Genomic DNA, 20,141 nt, shown 5'->3' with positions numbered 1-20,141 from the left:
TACCACATTACTTTTATTTAGTATCTAGTACATGTTTTATTATTGTACCTCTACCTCTCTATACTTATTTAGTATTCGTTACCTATTTAATATGTGCTTTAATACTTGCTATTGTCTTGTCCGTGTATAATGTCCTAACTTTCATGTATCATTTGAAGTTTTCTCCACGGGCCTAAGCTGAAAATGGCTTCCTGACCCAGTTGGAAATTTCCAGTAAATAAATGTTAAATAAATAAATAATAATTAAATATTCAAAAAGTACTTCTCACAGCTGTTTAAAAATGTGCTGAATCTCTTTTGAGTAAGAATGGACTTTCTTACATGGAATTGTAAAATGGACTTAAACAGATATTCAAAGTAAACAAAATATGATGGCTTTCAGTCATAGTTAGTGTCTAATCAAATGAGGACTTTGCCATATTATGACTCATAATGTCCTCCAGCATTGCAATTTTTCCCATATAATGTTTTTAATTAACCATTATAAAACTAGTCAGTAAAACAGTGCTCCCACCCCCCCCCCCCGTTTATATTACCAAAAGTAGTAGCAATATGTGCTTAAGGAATAAATGAAATGAACTCTTTTTTTGTTTAATCATGGCACTTTTCTTCACAGAAAAAAAAAATCTGTCTGTCTAGTTAGTTAGTTAGTTAGTCAGTCAGTTAGTTAGTTAGTTAGTTAGTTAGTTAGTTAGTTAGTTAGTTAGTTAGTTAGTTAGTTAGTTAGTTATTGATCTTTGACTACTAGGAAAGTCCAACTGGGTGGAAGTCAATTTTTAGCACAGGTCCAGGGAGTAAAGCTCCAAAATATTACAAAACATTTTAAGAACAATAATTTTGCAATATTTAAAAATAATAAAAAAAAAAAATCTGCAGTTTAAATAATTATCAAGCATAGTATGAAAACATTGATTAAGAATAGATACACGTTATATGGCAACAATTTAATATTTTGAGAAATTTTAGCCAGTTTTTAGAGAAATTATAGGTAAGTTAATAGAATACAAACAGCAATATGAAGTGCGGGAATGGCATGCTTATGGTATATTTTGAGAGAAAGCCGGGGAAAGAAATTGATAGAAGTAAGGAAGTGAGTAAAGACTGGAGAGTAAGGAGGTGTATGGTATGAATGGGTATTTGTTCAAATTTAGGGATATGGTTTATCCTGGTGTTGACCAAATAAAAGAGCAAGCTTTTGGCTAGGAAGTATTTCAGAAGGTAACTATTTATGAAATTTCAGGACCCACTATTGCAAGTCCTGAAATGCAGAGACTCTATGGCCAAAAGAACTGACTTAATACTAAGTCTGAGATGCAATGTTCCTTTTTTCTGAGGTATGGCAATCTCAGAGTTGGCATATACAAGTTCGTTGGGGGGGGGGGGGGGGCTTGCCCGTTGTACAGAGAAGTTTTTAGGAGATGGGAGATTTTCAAGATTTAATCTTCTCCTGTGTTTTCAGTCTGTTTTTTTATCTTGCCGGTACTCAGCATTTCAAGTGACAACATTTCAATAGTGCAGACTTTAAGAATGGTTGTGAAGGATATATCTATTGCAGTTATTATTTGTCAATACAATGGTGAAAAGTCATCTTGTTGCATTTTTTTTCTTTTTGAATCCTCACTCAAAAGTGATTATCAGAAGCAATGTGATCAAAATATCTCAGATATCAAATAATAAGGAAGGAAAGTATTCCTTATCAGGACCCTCTTGTTACATGTGATATTTGTTATTTTTATTTAAGTATTACAAAGTCAAGAGATTTTCATAGTTTAATGGATAATCTTTGTGCTTAAAAATATCAAATATGGAAAATATTTCAGTATGGCATCTATAACAGAAATCCACTTAACATGAAATATGCTTTCAATATAATTGGCGCCATTTAAATTAATTTGTCCAAAGAGCCACAGTGATGAAGTACTGTTAAGTAATGCCATATACGGTTTACAAAAATATTCCAAGATTTCCTGAGACTTTTACCAACCAATGTCTGTTGCAGTGATATCGCACAATACAACACAGGAATTTACAGACTGTAATCAAGAGGAAACAAAGAAATTTTAATCCAGCTCTGCTTAATTCACTGAAGATACAGTGTTTATTTATTCATTGACATTTGTTAACCAGGTTGGTCCAACTGGACTTGTGGCCCATTTTCAGTGGAGACCCGAGGAAAAAAGCTCCAGTTACAAACAATTTACAGTGTCTAAAATAATTGCAATCAAAGAATTACAGAAATTTGAAAATAAAACAAGTCTAAGATGCAAAGTAGCAAGCATGCTAGTAACTGATAGTGTCTATGATGAGAGTCAGATTAAATGGAATAATGTACATGTGTTTATTCCTGAAATTCCAAATAAGCTATGTATAGTATCAAACTTCATGATCACCATTGCACGAAGGCATTGTCTTAACCCACTCATGCTGCTTCATAGATAATGCTTTTTAAAGGATGAAACCTCCTGCTTAAATCCAGAAGAGGACAGAAAAGAAAGATAGAAAGGCAGAGCTTTTCTCCATTTGCATAATAAAGTGCAATGAAAACAGATCTATCTCCTAGTAGAAGCCATCTGAAAGACCTTCTTTTGATAAAGACGTTTATGTTCCAACTGCAGCAATTACACTAGTATAATGGCATCTCTAGTGTCAGCTGTTTGTACATGTAATGTGGAAGAAAACTGAATAGCAGACAAAGTGTCACAGATCCACATTATGTTTTCCTACAAGTATCCCCTACTTTTATTTCTTTCCTCACAGAACACACTATAATCACTATAATAATCTCCTTAGTTCTATAACTTGAGTCTACTGTAAGCCACAATTTATTGTTGTACCAAAATAATTTCCCAATATTGTATGAAACTTTTAAACTGAATAGTTGCTAACTTAATTTACCTGTAAACATGGAGTTGCTCTATTTAAATAAATACTTAAACATGGAATTTCTTTTTATTTTTAGACGTTTGTATGTTTTTACTGAATGTCTGAGGAATGCGACAAACACATAATCCTCGACATATGCAATGTATGATGTCTAGCGTTTATGAAGTAGTTATTCAGGCTGCATTCTATTGGTTCATAAGTTCATAGGTGTTTACTAGGCTAATGATCACAAGGGCCTTTTTAAGAATAACCATGCATCTCAGATCTCTGACTAGTTCTGATACCACTATTAATTGTAAGCATGGGTCTGGGAGACGGACCATTTACAGGTTGTTTGCATTACAGACATAAGTGCCAAACCAGCGATGACTTTCTAGTTTCCCATCCAGTTGTTCAAGCTGCACTTGAACTGGATTAGGGAGGAACTCTGCTTCACATGGATGGGGAGCCTGTTCCATAGATGGGGTAGTCTATGGGATACATAGCTATCTCCTCAGAAGGTCCTATTTATATCACAGGCAATGTTTAATTCTTTAGAACAGGTAATTCTGGTGTTGTTTGTTTTGTGATATACAGGAGGTCCTTCAGAGTGAGGTCTGACAATACCCTGTATGCCAAGCATAGATCTCTCCTCAAAAGCCTGTTGGTGACAGAATACAGGGATAGGGCCTTGAGGCAGTCTGCCTAAGACATATTACTTATGCCCTGTATTCTTTTAGTGAGGAGCCTCTGTGGACATCCCAGATGTTGGCTATGCCTAGTTAGGTACATACCAAAGGAGGCTTTGTACTCAATGATAGGTCTGATGAATACCATATACAGTGGAACAATGACTTCCTTTGTTTATTTATAGGTTGCGCAGCATATAATGATTTCCTCACCACTGTAGACATATGATGATCAAAGGCTAGATTACTATATATGTGTGTCCTTGACTACTGGGTCAACTCTAAGGGGGGGTGTGCTGTCAATATGATAGTTACCAAGGATGGATGACTTCCCAAAGGATACTAGTATGCATTTCTTGGCATTTTGTTTTAGTCCATAACTCTGACACCATTTCTTTGTCTGTATCTATAGAGGTGGACTCCCCAATTCTAACTTCTTGGGTCCTGTCTATGAGCCAGTTGGCTATCCACTGGGTGACATACAGGTTTGTACATAACCTTTTGAGTTTGTCAACAATGCCCGAGTGGGGTATTGTGTCAAATGCCTTGGTCAGGTCAAGGTAGGCAGTGTGAACAATTTTGCCTTCATCCATTGCTTTGCTGACCTTCTCAAAAAAGTCTAGCAGGTTGAGTAGGCATGATCCGCCCTTTACGAAAGCAAATTGGGTTGAGTCCAGTAACTGGAGGTTTACTATACCATCTATTGATCATCTCCATGATAATTCTTTCCATGACTTTACATATACGACTAGTGAGACTTATGGGTTTGTAGTTTCCAGAGTCTGTAGATGGCCCGCCTTTGTGGATGACTATTGCCTTCCTCCATTTATGAGGCACAAAGCCTGTTTGGAGGCTACAGTTAAATAGTAATTCCAGAGGCCCTGTAAGGTCATGTTTCATGCTATTTAGAAGACATCCTGGGATATTGTCTCTGCCCATTGATGCAATGTTCTTGGTTTTTTTAGAGACAATTAAAGACCTGTTCCCTAGTGATAGTAGGGGGAGTTATACTTGATGATATTTCCTAAAGGAAGGTTAAGGGGGAGAGAGGAATAAAGTTGGAGTTGAATTTATCTGCCAGGAGGTTTGATATATCTTCTGGCTCAGTATAGGTGGCTCCATTTACAATGAGCTCTGCACACAATTGTTTATGGCATTTGAGGTTGTGGACATAGCTAAAGAATGCTTTGTGGTTGTTCTTGCCATGGGAGGCCAAACTTACCTCAAATCTGGCTTTAGTAGACTTTATTTGTCCTCTGAGTTGTTTGTTTAGTTTAATGAGAGTGCTTTTATCCTACTGGGTGGTGTACCTGCTAATTATTTCCATGATTATCTTCCTCCTGTTATACATCCTGCATCCATAAGGATATACAGCTCTCTGTGGCTATGTAATAGCATATATAGCACTTTCTTCTCCATATACTGTAACCATATTTTGGTGTTATTATTTCTGTAAGTTGGATACATTAGGTTACATTGATTATTTTTAATTAATCCTAACTCTGTACCAAGCATTTGATGGATCTCTTCCATCACATAAGATCTTCTATTTAAATTCAAGACATTTTAATAAATGATAGTTAAAGTCTTCAGTAATTTGATCGGCTTTCAAACGCTTGATATATATATATATATATATATATATATATATATATATATATATATATATATATATACATATATATGGATCTGGGACTATTGAACAAAAGTTTAATAGTACAAATCCACAATAACCGAATGCACTTTAATGAAAGCGTTTTCACCGAAAAAGCGCTTTCATTAAAGTGCGTTCGAAAAAAAAACGAAAAGCAGTAAATCTTCTTTTATGCAGGGGGTGCCCCCCTGCACCCTCCATGTGGGGGGCAGTACAGCCCCCCACACCCCCCCTACTTTTATATTCTCACTCCAAGGTTGCACTACAGGGAGGAAAAGGGAATTCTCCCTTAACCGCACCGTAGTGTGCCCGGCACAACCAGCATACATATCCAAAATTGCTGCTTCGGTGAACAGCACTTTCAGTTATGTATGTTCGGTGATTTTTGTTTTGGCAGAAATTGCTGTTGGTGATCTGTACAGATCCTATAATATATATATATATATATATATATATATATACCGGGTCACTATTAAATATCGAATTACGGAATCCTGAGACTCTGAAAACCTAAGACCAGAATCTCGAGATTCCATAATCTCAAAAGTAAAAAAAAATAATAAATGTAAAAAAAAAGATTTAGACAAGTTAAATATACCAACTCTGAGATCACAGTACAGTGGAGCGAATGGCAAATTTTCCATTCCGCTCTGCACGGCACTATTTTGCCATTCACTCCACTGTGGTGCGATCTCAGAGTTGGTATATTTAAGTTGCAGGAGGTGTGGGTGGTGCAGGGGGTCTTGCCCCCTTGCATATGCTTTTAAAACTGTTCTTTTTTTTTGTTTTCAAGATTAGGGAATCTCGAGATTCTGATCTTCGGTATTCAGAGTCTCGGGATTCCATAATTTGATATTTAGTAGTGATCCCATAGATATAGATAGATTAGATATTTGTCAGTGTCTTCAAAGTATTGAATGTACCTGGCAGGAATTTTCACTGTTGATGTTTGATTTTCCATTTGTAATAGTTTCTGTTGCCCTGTAGTTTTTCCTGAGTTGTTTCTCTCCACAATGCCATCTCTTCTTTTTTTTTTCCCCCAATGGTACTGCTTGTGGCAATTCTTATTCCTACCCTTGCTTGGACTTAAACATGCTTTAATTAGACAAGTCTGCATGATTCTGTCTGAGAAGACTTTTGTAAACAAAAAATCATAGCAACTTGGATCAGCTGTTTCACCAACTACTGCAGCCTCATGGTCTGAACAGTAACCATTTGAAATGCTGGGACCTGCTACAGCGAGTCCCAAAAACACAGAGACTGAATGACCGAAAAAGCAGACGTACATATACTAGGTCCGATATGGCCATTTCTCAGAACCTTCCCTTTTTTCAGTGTATGATGATTTCAGTGTATATATATATATATATATATATATATATATATATATATTTATATATATATGTATATGTCTACTTCATATGATCGGCAGTCATTTCACCGAGACCAAAACACCTAAAACCCATTTGATCGAAACGCATAAAATCGACACATGAAATTAATAGCATTATGCCCTTTTCCCCACTGAAGCACGATCCTGGAGTTAGAATATATAGTAAGGGGTGTGCCCCCCACATTGGGGGGTGTGAGGGGTGTAGCCCCCCCCACATAGTTTCGATAACTATTGTCTGCAAAGAGTTAGTCATATCAGTTATAAGTATCTATGTGTATCTTTGAAATGTATGAAGTATGTGGGGGGGGCTACACCCCTACACCTCACAATGTGGGAGGCTGTGCCCCCCCACACCCCCTAACTATATATACGAACTCCAGGATTGTGCTACAGTGGGGAAAAGGGCATAATGCTTTTAATTTCATGTGTCGATGTTATAAGTTTCAACCAAATGGGTTCTAGGTGTTTTGGACTTTAGGTGTGTTGATATTGGTGAAATGCATGTTGATCAAATGAACTGTCGATCATATGAAGTAGACCCATACACACACACACACACACACACACACACACACACATATATATATATATATATATATATATATATATATATATATATGTATAGATATATATATATATATATATATATATATATATATATATATATATATATATATATGTCTGGGAGTGTGGAGGACATGCATCTTTTTAAAGTATAAGTTTAAAGGAGAAGAGCCATGTTCAAGATTTGCTGTTCTCCAGGATTTTTTCTTTTTTTTTTGTTTTGTGTGTGTGTGTGTGTGTGTGTGTGTGTGTGTGTGTGTGTGTGTTTTTCAATAGGGAGCTGCTCTGAACTTTTCTTGTCCTTTGTATTCTCATGAGATCTCCATACAGTAAATCTGGTAGTTTTTTGCAGTAATTTTTATAGTAGTAGTAGTAGTAGTAGTAGTAGTAGTATGTGTGTGGGCAGCCACGGTGTTGCAGTGGTTAGCATTGTCGCCTCACAGCAAAAGGTTCTCTGGTTCAATCCCCAGCTGGGGTGCCTTCTGTGCAGAGTCTGCATGTCCTCCCTGTGGTCACGTGGGCTTCGTCCGGGTGCTCTGGTTTCCTCCCACATCCCAAAGACATGCTGTAGGTGGATTGGATACTCTTAAATTGGCCCTAGGTGTGAGTGTGTGTGTGTGCCCTCAGTGGAAGGTCAGGCGCCAGGCTGGCAACTCAACACTATAAAAACTCCTCTGCCAATCATGGGCAGACAGGTGATCCTCTGTGGCGACCCCTAAAAGCCAAAAGAAGAAGAAGTGGTAGTATGTGTGTCTGCTGATTTCTTTCCAGATTTAATTTACCTCGTGTTCATTTTCCATCATCAACCTAGCTAAAGTAGGGAACTTGTATTTCATTCTTCTGTCTATTAATAACTGAGTTGCTGAGAAAATACATCAGAGAATCTAAGAATTCCTGAAATTCAAAACTGAAAGGACAGTTATTCATTCCTACTTACCTTGTATATTGCAATCAGATTGACTTGGTACTCGTACAAATCATTTGAATTTCTCTCATATTGTAGATTGTTGCCCAATATGACAACAAGAGTATTCTGAGAGCTTAGAATACAGACTTGAATGCAATAATCACAATTGCACTCATGTTTGACCATTTGATTATAAAAAAAAATGAAATAATAATTTGCCCATCTAGGATATCTAGCCTTCTCTTGATCTGGAACATTTATGCATATTTTCTGCTCCACACAGCTGTGTTTCAATAGAAGAATGACAATAGAGGGTTAACAGTTAACATTACATACTCTGGATTGTTTTTGGGGAATACATTTTATACAACCCTTCCACTAAGTGTTCTATTTGAACATTCCTGGCCAATAGTTTGTCTCTTTTTCTTTCTTTGCACTTTATTATTCCTGCATATAGCACACAGTAACTCATAATTCACTCAGATGACTGGAAATTATTATTTTTGTCAGTTCTGAATATTGAGCCATGTTCAGAACTTATGTTTTCCTTCAAAGACAAATTAGACTGATTTTATTTTATTTATTTATTTTTTCGTTTTAGATTATTTTTGTTATGGGCAGCATCTCAATAAACCTTTGGAAACTGTTTTACCAAGTGTGTATCAGTACATCTCCAGAATTAAGAGTCAGTATTATTTAAATAATCTATTGTTCTACTTCTAAAAGTTAAATATTCTCTAGTTTAATAACCTCTACACAACATGTCTGCAATGTGTAACCCCTTTATTAGATAGTGCTCAGTGAGTTGATTCACTTCCATTTAATATTTCTACAGAAAAAAGTAACATCCTTTGTAAATGTTGGAGTACCTTGTGATCTGCAAGGATTTATTTGTTTCCACCTAAAGATCTTTAGCATTATATACTGTCAGAATCTAACCATTACATTCAAACACTGTTGATAACAGTTCATTTTCCATCTGTGAGTGTCTCTGTTGTGCATGTTCGTAAGCTACAGTATGATAGAAAGAGCTTTTGTATTGCTGCCCCCAATCTATGTCAGTCCCACCTCCACACCTATCTGAAGGACATAATCTCTTACTCCATTTATCAAACTCAACTAAAAGACATATCTTAAAAGAGATAAAATGCAACTGCCTCCCTTCAGAGTACATCACTGAACTTCATTAAGCTATTTTCATCCATCCTTCCACTACACCTGATATTGTACTTGAGAGTTGTTGAACTTACACCATCTTAGCTCCTTTACCCTTACTTGTTTTTTCCTTTGCACTCGTCCTACCAATTTTGTATATGACAGAACACTTTTTTCAGTGACCTTCATTACATAATGTATATAACACACCTGTTTATAGGTCCATAGGTGTTTACTAGGCTAACAACCAAAGGAGCCTTTTAAGTCTAGCCATGCATCCCAAATCTCTAACAAGTTCTGGTACCCTTGATAAGTGTAAGCAGGGGCTTGGAGATTAAACATTTTCAAGCAGGGACCTGGGAGATGAACCATTTACAGGCTGCCTGTGTCCATTAGAAACATAGGTGCCAAAACCGGGATGGATTACCTGTTCCCCATACAATTGTCCATGTTACAGTTGAATTAGGTTAAGGAAGAACTCTTCTTCCTATGTCTGGGGAACCTCTTCCAAAGAAGGGGTAGTCTCTGGGATACATACCTATCTTTCCAGCAGGTTCTATTTATATCACAGGCAAGGTTTAAGTCTTAAGAATGAGTAATTCTGGTGCTGTTTGTTTTGCAGATATGCAGGCGCTCCATCAGACTGTGGTCTGTCAATGCCTCATATGTCAGGCATAGATTTCCCCTCAACAGCCTGTAGAAGACAAAATACAGGGACAGAGCCTTGAGGCCATCTGCATAGGACATGTTACTTATGCACTGTATTCTTTTAGTTAGGAACCATTGTGGACATTCCAGTTGTTGGATATGCCTGGCTATGTACATACCCAAGAGGGCATTGTACTTAATAATAGGTCTGATGAATGCCAAAAACAATGGAACAATGATTTCCTTTGATCTAGATGCCAGACCTTTGTTTATAAGTTACATAACATAGAATGATGTCCTCATTACTGTAGAAACATGATGGTCAAAGGCTAGATTACCGTCTATGTGTATCCCCAAGTCCCTGACTACTGGGTCAGCTGTTAGGGATGTGCTGTCAATATGATAGTTAGTAGGAGTGGATGACTTCCCAAAGGATACTATTACACACACACACACACACACACACACACACACACACACACGCACGCACACACACACACACACACACACACACACACACACACACACACACACACACACGCACACACACCATGCAGTACTTATCGCATGTGCCATAGAGTTTATCTATTATGAATTTAGTCAGCCAGAGGCCATTGATGTTGGCCTTAACTTCAGTGAGTAAATGTAAAAAATAACAGTCCCAGGGCAGATTCCAGAGGAACTCCATTTGCAACTGGCCACTTTGTACATGTGGATTCCTCAATTCTAACTTCCTGGGTCCTGTCAGTGAGCCAGCTGGCTATCCACTACAATACATAAGGATTTGTACCTAACCTCTTAAGTTTGTCAACAATGCTCGAGTATGGGATTGTGTCAAATGCCTTGGCCAGGTCTAAGTAGGCAGTGTGAATCATCTTGCCCTCATCCATTGTTTTGGAAACCTTCTCAAAGAAGTCCACCAATTTGAGAAGCCATGACCTGCCCTTGATGAGACTAGAGTGTGTTGGGTCCAGTGTGTGGAGGCTTGTATGTCATTATTGATCATTTTCATGATAATTTTTTCCATAACATGTCCAGTTATTGTCAAAGCACATGGTTCATTGTTCTTCTTGTGCACTACAAGATGTTGAATTACTATCTGTCAAGGAACCAAGTCATTGATCCCAACTGCTGCAGAATTTAACTTCATGTACAAATGAAATGCAACGTTTTTTATTAGGGGAGGCTTGCTTCCTACACCCCCTGTGAAAGACAATCCTACCATATCCACAGTCTTATATATCAACTCGACAGTGGCACAAACATGAAGAAGGAAGAAATCTCCAAAAAATGAATCACTGCTAGTACATACTTAATACTCCACCAGTGATTCCTATGGGAAACAGTGATTGGTGAGTTTTAACTTCATAAAATTGTGCTCATTGAGTCAGTTCCTCAGCATGGTATAAACCAAGGAGCAGTAGAATAGATATGCTGATGTTGCTACAGAATGTTCTAAAAACTTTTTTATCTTTACTTTATCACTGGGCTGAGCTTACTTCTTTGTGCTCAGTGTCCTATCTCAGTTACCAAATTTAAATAAACAAAAAGTAAATACATGAAGCTTTTGATCCATACAAAACTAGTCGATTTTGTGTTAGGATTCTGATGTTTACAACTTTTTTAACTGGCATTTACTTATTGAACAACTTGCATATTTACATTTTAATGTGACAATGTTGGAGCTTTTGTAACTAATTTATTAAGCATTTCAGAAATTGTTTCTTTTTTTACTTCCATTTTAATGATATGACTTTCTCAGACAGCTTTGTTTGAATCAAATATACCATGGACATATTTGGTACAAACTTTACAAATACCACATCATTCCTAGAAATATCTATAATGCTTGCTTTTCTTTGGGTTTTGAAATCTGCATGATTGTTCTGTAATTTTCCATACTGGGCTTTAAACTATGAAATTAAAAAAAAAATGTTCATTTAGTTCAAACTTGTCACTGTTACATTACAATTGTTCTAAATGAACTTGAAATCATACTTTCTTAATCTTTTTAGCAGCTTTATTATTCTGTGATCACAAGGCACCAGTGCCAGACCAAGTACTTAAGTACACATTTCCCACGCCATCAACCACTTGCATTAACCTCTTTGAAATACCTTTGGTGCTTTTAAAACATCAAATCTAAGTCTAACAATTTTTCACTTTCTTAATGGCAGGTTACATATATATAGTTTGGGTGTTCTTTTTCAAAATGAATCTGCTAGAATTTTATCACTGCTTTGCATCTACTTCTTAAAAGTCTCGGCATCAGGCATTATCGAGAGCATTTCTTCATCTGAAAATAGTGAATAAGTTCATTTTAATTATGCTGAGATCAAGTAGTTGCTTCCAAAAAGTAAATTTGTGTACAAAAATAACCATACTAGCAACTCTTTTGTTGGCTCTAATTTGTTTTTACTGACACCTATGATTTCCATTCACATTTGTTCCTGCTCTTTTCTTACTCATGAGAACAACTGTTATTTTTCCGTCCACATGTGAATGATATTACCCCTGTAATGTTCAGTGTTCAGTTTTTTTCCCATAACTGATTACCTGGATGTACATTTCATTGACTGCATTTTTATGTTTTGTGGTAGGACTTTATTATCACATTTCATATGGCTACTATGCAGACAAATGTATGGCATCTCTTCATTGTTTGGAGATCTACTATGGAATTAGTATATTTTATGAAAGAGTTTCTCAGGATAATATCCCCTACATGGAGGTACAAATGTATCTCCTTCCTTACATGCTATGATTGAAATAGTTTGAACAACAGGTTGATTTAAAATCAACATTGCATTTCTATTTCCTTGTCCACATTTCTTACTAATAATCTGTCCTGCACTTATACTGTAATGCTTCAGAACCTTTTTCACCCTGCATTATGTCAACTCTTTTCAATTTAATAGGACAGAGAATTAACGTATTTCCTTATTTTCTTATTTCTATTCAGCAACATGTAAAAAGGGGTAAATTATTTTGTACAATGTCTTTTTTTTTTTCATGTGGATAGCCAAACCAAGGTTTGAATTTCACCTGCTGCATATTGTCATTATTTTCTGTATTGTTGGTACAGTCTTTTTAATTTTATTTCTTAATTGTAAATTTTATTTGACACACTTTTTAATATTGCAACATTTAATTATTTTAATTGTTTACTAGAAAATTCACTGAATTTGTATAATTCCATAGCTTTTTATAAGGCTGGATTTTTTTTCGGGTAATAGCCTATCCCTTGTTTCATCATTTCCTATAGTTCTGATTATTTTGTATCCTATCAGAATAATTAAACTTAAGTTTCCTTTTGTTTCTCATCTGAGCAACACAGGCATCTAGTCCCTGTAATTCCACATACCATTTTAAGGAACAAACAGTGGATATGCTTTGTGTTCTTACTAGATTTTTTCTCCCACTGCAACTCTCCAGAATCCGATCAATGGCTCATCTACCTGGGATCTATTTAATGAATGTCCATTTCACCGCACGTGAAAAAGGTCAAAGGCTGTGCTCACTACTGCAATGTGTTGGGGCTGGCCATGCTGGTCTACACATCTGAGTGAAGCATGTGTCTCTCCCTGAACTGCCTCATTACCATAGAGCATGGCCATAGAGCCCACCCTAAATGATGTGCACACCATTGTGCTTGGACACCATGCTACACCACGTTAGAGCCATATCTGAGTGTGAAAAGGTTACCACAATGTGTATACATGTATGCATCATGACAGCATTCATGAATTCCCCTTATTCTTTCAGTCTCCTTGTGTGTTACAGTGACACAGAATAATGACTGTAAAGTATTCAGCAGGCACTTTTTTGTTAAATATCCAGTGGAGGACTTCAAAATGAGAAATAGTTTTTGAGTGAAGCTTGGCACCTCTAATAGTAAGCAATAATGTAAAATACGAGAAAAATCAAGTGCACTGATATGCAGTAAAGGAAACAATGAGCTATAACTAAGCTTATAAAGCTTATTGGCAACTCTGTAGGGGAAAATGGTTAAATAGAAAAGGAAGAAAAAGGGTAATTGTACCACACAGCATGTGTCCTACTATAAACATATATTTTAAGTAAATGCTGGTAGGCTGTCTGGAACTAGAAAGCTACATTTAAGAGTTAATTTAACAGCAAACTAATACTGAGTGTGAGCAATGCTGGATTTACCCATGGTTGACATGGTTAATATTGGGGATGAGCAATGCTGGATTTACCCATGGTTGGCTTGGTTAATATTGAGGATGAGCAATGCTGGATTTACCCATGGTTGGCTTGGTTAATATTGGGGATGAGCAATGCTGGATTTACCCATGGTTGGCTTGGTTAATATTGGGGATGAACAATGCTGGATTTACCCATGGTTGGCTTGGTTAATATTGTGGATGACCAATGCTGGATTTACCCATGGTTGGCTTGGTTAATATTGGGGATGAGCAATGCTGGATTTACCCATGGTTGTCTTGGTTAATATTGGGGATGAGCAATGCTGGATTTACCCATGGTTGGCTTGGTTAATATTGTGGATGACCAATGCTGGATTTACCCATGGTTGGCTTGGTTAATATTGGGGATGAGCAATGTTGGATTTATCCCTGGTTGGCTTGGTTAATATTGGGTATGAGCAATGCTGGATTTACCCATGGTTGGCTTGGTTAATATTGGGGATGAGCAATGTTGGATTTACCCATGGTTGGCTTGGTTAATATTGGGTATGAGCAATGCTGGATTTACCCATGGTTGGCTTAGTTTGATCATAAGGGTGAAGCCTGAAAAAGCAGATAAAGCTGCATGCATTACAAAGAATTATAACCAGGGCTCCGATCGTAATTCCATTTTATGTGTTCTTGACATGGATGTCAAGATTCACCTCTCATGTGAAAACATAATATGCAGGTTGTAATTGTTAACCTGCTTATAACCCTCTATGTTTTACAGAACTAAGGATCATTTTCAAATATTTTGAAAAGCATGATGTAAAAATTTTGAAAATGTTAACAGTCTTTTTTAGTGCAATGCCACCTCAAATCTGCATTAATTACATGTTTTGAGAAAAGCACTTTTCATTTTTTTAATAAAGTGTATGTGTTTCTTTTCTTTTTCTTTTTTTTTTTTGTAAATAATGCATTTGTTTTATTATTTGGAGCATGTTAATAGCGAGGGCCACAATATAAAAGTTATGTCCATAACCTTATTACTGTAACGTTGAAATAGTACCTATGCATATATAATCACGTTTTAGACAAATATTTAATTTAATGTTGCTATTAAAATGCAAAGCATTTATTTATTTATTTATTGCTGTTTGTTTACTGGGAATGTCCAAAAGAGCAGTACCCATTTTCAGTGGAGGCTAGGGTTGAAGGATCCAGTACAGACATCATGGACATAATTTGCATTGTTTCCTCATTTGCAGTCAGTTTTTATTCATGAGCAATATGAGTGACTCATATTGCTAAAGTAGTTAGGAAGACCTTCTACATTGCCCACCTTATCATGAAGGGATTCACATCTAGATCAAGGGAAGTCATAGTCTCCCTATACTCATCACTCATCAGACCAATGATCGAGTACAATGCCCCATTCGGAATGTATCTGACCCGACACTTGCAGCAGCTGGAGAGGCCACAAAAGTTCCTCACCAAAAGGATAAAGGGTCTCAAAAATCTGTCTTATGCTGCCCGACTGAAAGAACTCCAGCTCTATTCAGTTGCTTACCGCTTGCTCAGAGGTGACCTATGCCTGACATACAAGGCCATGTCAAACCCAGATTTGATGAACATGCTTCATCTCAAAAAATCTAGATCCCTCAGAGCCACAAGGCCGGGAGACTTAAACCTCGACATGGTTATTAATAGGATGTGCTGGAGGGATAGATTCATCACCCAAAGACTCCCTATGCTGTGGAACAAAATCCCGGTTTATGTGAGGCAGAGCACCTCGCTGGCCTTGTTCAAGAGGAATCTTGACCAATGGATGGGAGATCGCAGATACACCCCAGGGGTTACCTCAGTGTCACTGCTTGACAGAGGCACAGCAAAATAATGGGCATAGTTTCTCCAAACTAAAGGGGTGGCGTAAGCCACAAAACTATGGGCTAGGCTTATAAATGCCCTCGGGCAGATAGCCTAGTATGAACCTATGAACCTATGAACCTATGAATCAGTTACATCATTTACAAACAGGTTCAATTAAAAATAACAGTTATATGGGTTGGATATGAATAATTTAAAACATAAAATGAATGTATAATGGCTAAAATAATACACTGACTACTCCACTAAGTAATAAGAAAAAATCACCATGAAATTATTAGTATTAAGATACATTACCCACAATACATTTGCATCCTTCATAACTGACAGATCAAAATACCTAGGTAACTGTGTATATATTATAATGAATGCATTACCAAAAAGTAAGACCTTCAGTGTGTGCCATAGGAGGTGACTCCAAAGTAGTGCCTGAATTGCCTTATGGTTTTAAATGTTTCTGTACATATGTGAGGACTGCCAGTGTCCTTGTGAGAACTAAGGGTTCTGTAGAGTTTATTATTTCTGCAGCTTTAATAGAGAATCCAGTGCTAATAATTAAGGGAATCATGTGACTAAAGTGTGTGAATCAGTAACTAGGGACTGCAGTAAATATGAAAAAGAGTATAGTGTAAACTGTTACTTAGTGAAGAGAATTGTACACTATGGAGTATGGTCTTGTAAGCAGCCATTGTTCTTTGAAGAGTGCAGCACAATTTGTGCTCTACTGAGTGGCAGAATCATAATTCGTCAAGTCTTGTTTGTCATAATTTGTATTCTGCTTTGGTCATTTTCAGTGTATACAAGGAGGGACACTACATGTAACAGCTGAGGTATAAGACCTGCTTGCCAAGAACTTTATGTACTTCAGCAGTCACGTACACAATAAAAGACGTTCATTGTCACAGATAGCTTTGTTTCTATGTGATCAGTGAGGGAGTCAGTGTGTTATTGGAATAAAATACATTCAAGATAATTAAAATGTACATAAAATAAGGAAATTAATAGTATAAAAAAGGCTTTAGGAATTGTTGGAGGTTTTACGATTCCAAACTATAAAAAATAGCTCCATGTATCAAAACAGCACATTAAATAACTGAATAAGTACAATTACATATTCAAGCAGCATAATTATAGTATAAATTGTCAACAAATCAAGCAAGGAAGGAAATTCAAGTAAACATGCTTATCCACATATTAATCGGTTCTAAAAGTAATAATCTATGCCATTACACATCCTGTTAAAAGACAAACCTCTAAATACACATTGTTTTATGTATATACCTACAAACACAGCTTCATGCCAATGAGCTGACATTATAAAAATCAACAGAAATAAAATGAACATCAGTGCAATAAAATCAACAGCAGTCAAAGCTAGCAAATACATTCTTTCATTGTGAATCCTCCAACTATAAATCAGCACGTGTCATGTGGGGGCAAGCTCCTCAGTACTTGCAAACGTATAACTAACTACCTAGCTATCTATAGTTAGATAGATCTATGTATATCTTTATAGATAGATAGATAGATAGATAGATAGATATCAATACTGAATTATGTTGACTCCAGCTTTGGTGAAAGTCTGTTTATTCAACAAAATTTGGTTTACTACACAGATGTGCACAGCTCTCAGGGTTAGGAAATATGTATTGACATTGTATGATCTTGGACTAAGTACATAAAATAAAAAATGGTAGTTTAAACTTTTCTTTTTAGTTTAAAAAGTTGCATGTGCTGAGGTTATTGCTCAGAGAATGTGTAGTTGTGTGCCAACATTTATTTGTCAATATTTTCTGGTCGCTATTTTGATGATAGTCAGTATATCCATATATATATCTTCTTCTTCTTTTGGCTTTTCCCAGGTAGGGGTCGCCACAGCAGATCATCTGTTCGCTCATGATTGGCAGTGGAGTTTTACATTGTCGAGTTGCCAGCCCGGCACCCAACCTTCCACAGAAGGCACGCACACATGCACACACTCACACCTAGGGCCAATTTAGAGTGTCCAATCCACCTACTGCATGTCTTTGGGATGTGGGAGAAAATCAGAGCACAGAAGGCACCCCAGCCAAGAATTGAACCAGAGAACCTCTTGCTGTGAAGCAGCAACACTAACTGCTGCACCACCATGGCCACCTATATATATATATATATATATATTTCTTTTATGTTCCAAATCCATGGTCTCACAAACATAAAGAAGGGAAATCTCTCTGAAAAGAAAGGAATCATTACCATTGTCTGTTTAGAAAAGAACAACAGCAGCGATTTCATATGGAAAATAAGGACTTGAAGTTTAACTTCTCCATGTTGATTTCAATGAGTTGGTTCCTTTACAATTTGGAAATCAACAACCCAAATAATTATATAAACCAGTAGCACTACAGTAACCTAAAGAAGACCAAATGAGGAAAAATAAAATGTGAGAGAGGAAGAAGGATCTAGAGTGACTATAGTCCATGGACATATATTCAAATTTCTTGTTTCTGAACTATGAGAATTATATAACTAGTTTAAAAAACGGAACCAGTACATTACTTTGCAATGTTTTTAATCTAACTGTGGTGTTGATATAAGCTTTAATTTTCTTGTTCTGTAATAGTCTGTTTCTCTGACACTACACCTGAGATATTACTTTATGTCACTGATTGTTTTACTATCTGTTTGCAGCCTAATGTTCTGGACCAACTGGAATGAGCAGCTTCCCAGTATTATGAGGTCATCCCTTTCTGGAAATAACATACAAGTCATAATCAGTGCTGACATCATCACGCCAAATGGACTCACAATAGATCATAAAGCAGAAAAGCTTTACTTCTCTGATGGAAGCCTAGGAAAGATTGAACGATGTGAATATGATGGATCACAAAGACATGTAAGCTCAAATATATAGCTGTTTATCATGTTGCATAGCCAGCAATGAAATGCTCTCTTGAAATTATACTAATTCTGCATTTTTAAACTGATGCATAAAATAAATCTTCAGATTTTCTTAATACTCTTTAAATACTGAAGACTGTTCTATCTATCCTGATAGCTGAAGTAGGCAAATAAATGACAGAACAGAAAACATACCATCTGGCTTCTGCAGTAAATTGGCTTTGATACTTTAACTTGATTCAGCCTTAGATTTATTAATTCATTACTGAATACAAAATAAGGGATGCAGCTTTTAAAGAGTCAGTTTTTAAAAAGTTGACATTTCTTCCTCCGATGCTGGTTAGCTAAATATCTAATAAATCTGCTTAGCCAAGCATGGTGCAGCTTCTCCCAATGGAACTGCATAATAAGGAACAACTGGTCTGCAAATTTAAAATACAAAAGAACACTTAGAATTCCAAGCAGCAGAGGCACCTGCATTGTTTTTGTTTTCTACAAGCTCCAGTCTTATCCTCTGGCTGCACTATATGCATTTCTGAGCTTAAGAATGAAACAATCACTTCAGACATGAATGGTTAAAGAAAAGCATGGTTCTTGTAATACAGAGCACAGAATCAAAAAATCCCATTAACACAGCTCTGCTCTTAATGTATTTAATTTCTGTTTACATAGTTTCCTCACTTTAGTGAGTTAGAGATATTAGTTATTTCACGGTTTATGTTTTCTTATTTATTTAACATACTACAGAGTGTGTATGTCCAAACTGATTTATCATAAGCAGGCACAATTTGCACAATTATCTTAAGTCCTTAGTGAATGACTTTCTATTAAGTGTCTACACACATATTACAAGTTACTGCAGAATGGTGAATTTAAACTAGTTTATGTGTCATGCAGGTATTTTACAAAAGCTTTAAGAATAAATGGATAAATAGGAAGAGCAGACTTACAATGCATCAATAATTTGTTTCTGTATTACACATGGCTGCTTAATCAGAATATGCAGTTGAATGTTTCCAAGCATATCCACAAAGGTTTCCCACTTACTTAAAGAATTTGTCACCAGAAGATTCCTCTCCCTTTATGTTTTTGATCTTCATCTACAGTGCCCTCCCACCCAGTTTGCATTGGACATCTTGCTGCAAAGTTCTGCCTGATTGTTAATGACATTATGATTTCAAAAATCAGTGTTCTTGGTGCCTGGTTATCTACTAGCTTTGCTTTTTTCACTTTCTGAAACATATGCCTCTTTGTGGATCCTTTTGAGTTTGTGGTATCCTCTGACCTACTATTGTTTCCTGAACCACTACAGGTCATCTACACTCCTTTTTGCCTCTTCCTTATCCACAGG

At 36.5% G+C, this 20,141-nt stretch overlaps 1 protein-coding gene across 1 annotated transcript in view; it reads left to right on the top strand.

The window, feature by feature from the left end:
* LRP1B (LDL receptor related protein 1B) overlaps positions 1 to 20,141 on the top strand; it is a gene marked incomplete at its 5' end in the record, with an annotated part of 5,941,474 nt that overhangs the window by 3,298,244 nt on the left and 2,623,089 nt on the right. Inside the window, one exon of the mRNA XM_044073672.1 lies at positions 18,581 to 18,785. Within this exon, the coding sequence (XP_043929607.1) occupies positions 18,581 to 18,785 (205 nt within the window). The remainder of the gene's footprint in view (positions 1 to 18,580; positions 18,786 to 20,141) is intronic.

This window comes from Protopterus annectens, chromosome 6.part0 (assembly GCF_019279795.1).
Source record: "Protopterus annectens isolate FY-2018-M chromosome 6.part0, PAN1.0, whole genome shotgun sequence".
NCBI classification, from domain to species: Eukaryota; Metazoa; Chordata; order Ceratodontiformes; family Protopteridae; genus Protopterus; species Protopterus annectens.
This window is presented reverse-complemented; position numbering and strand designations above follow the sequence as displayed.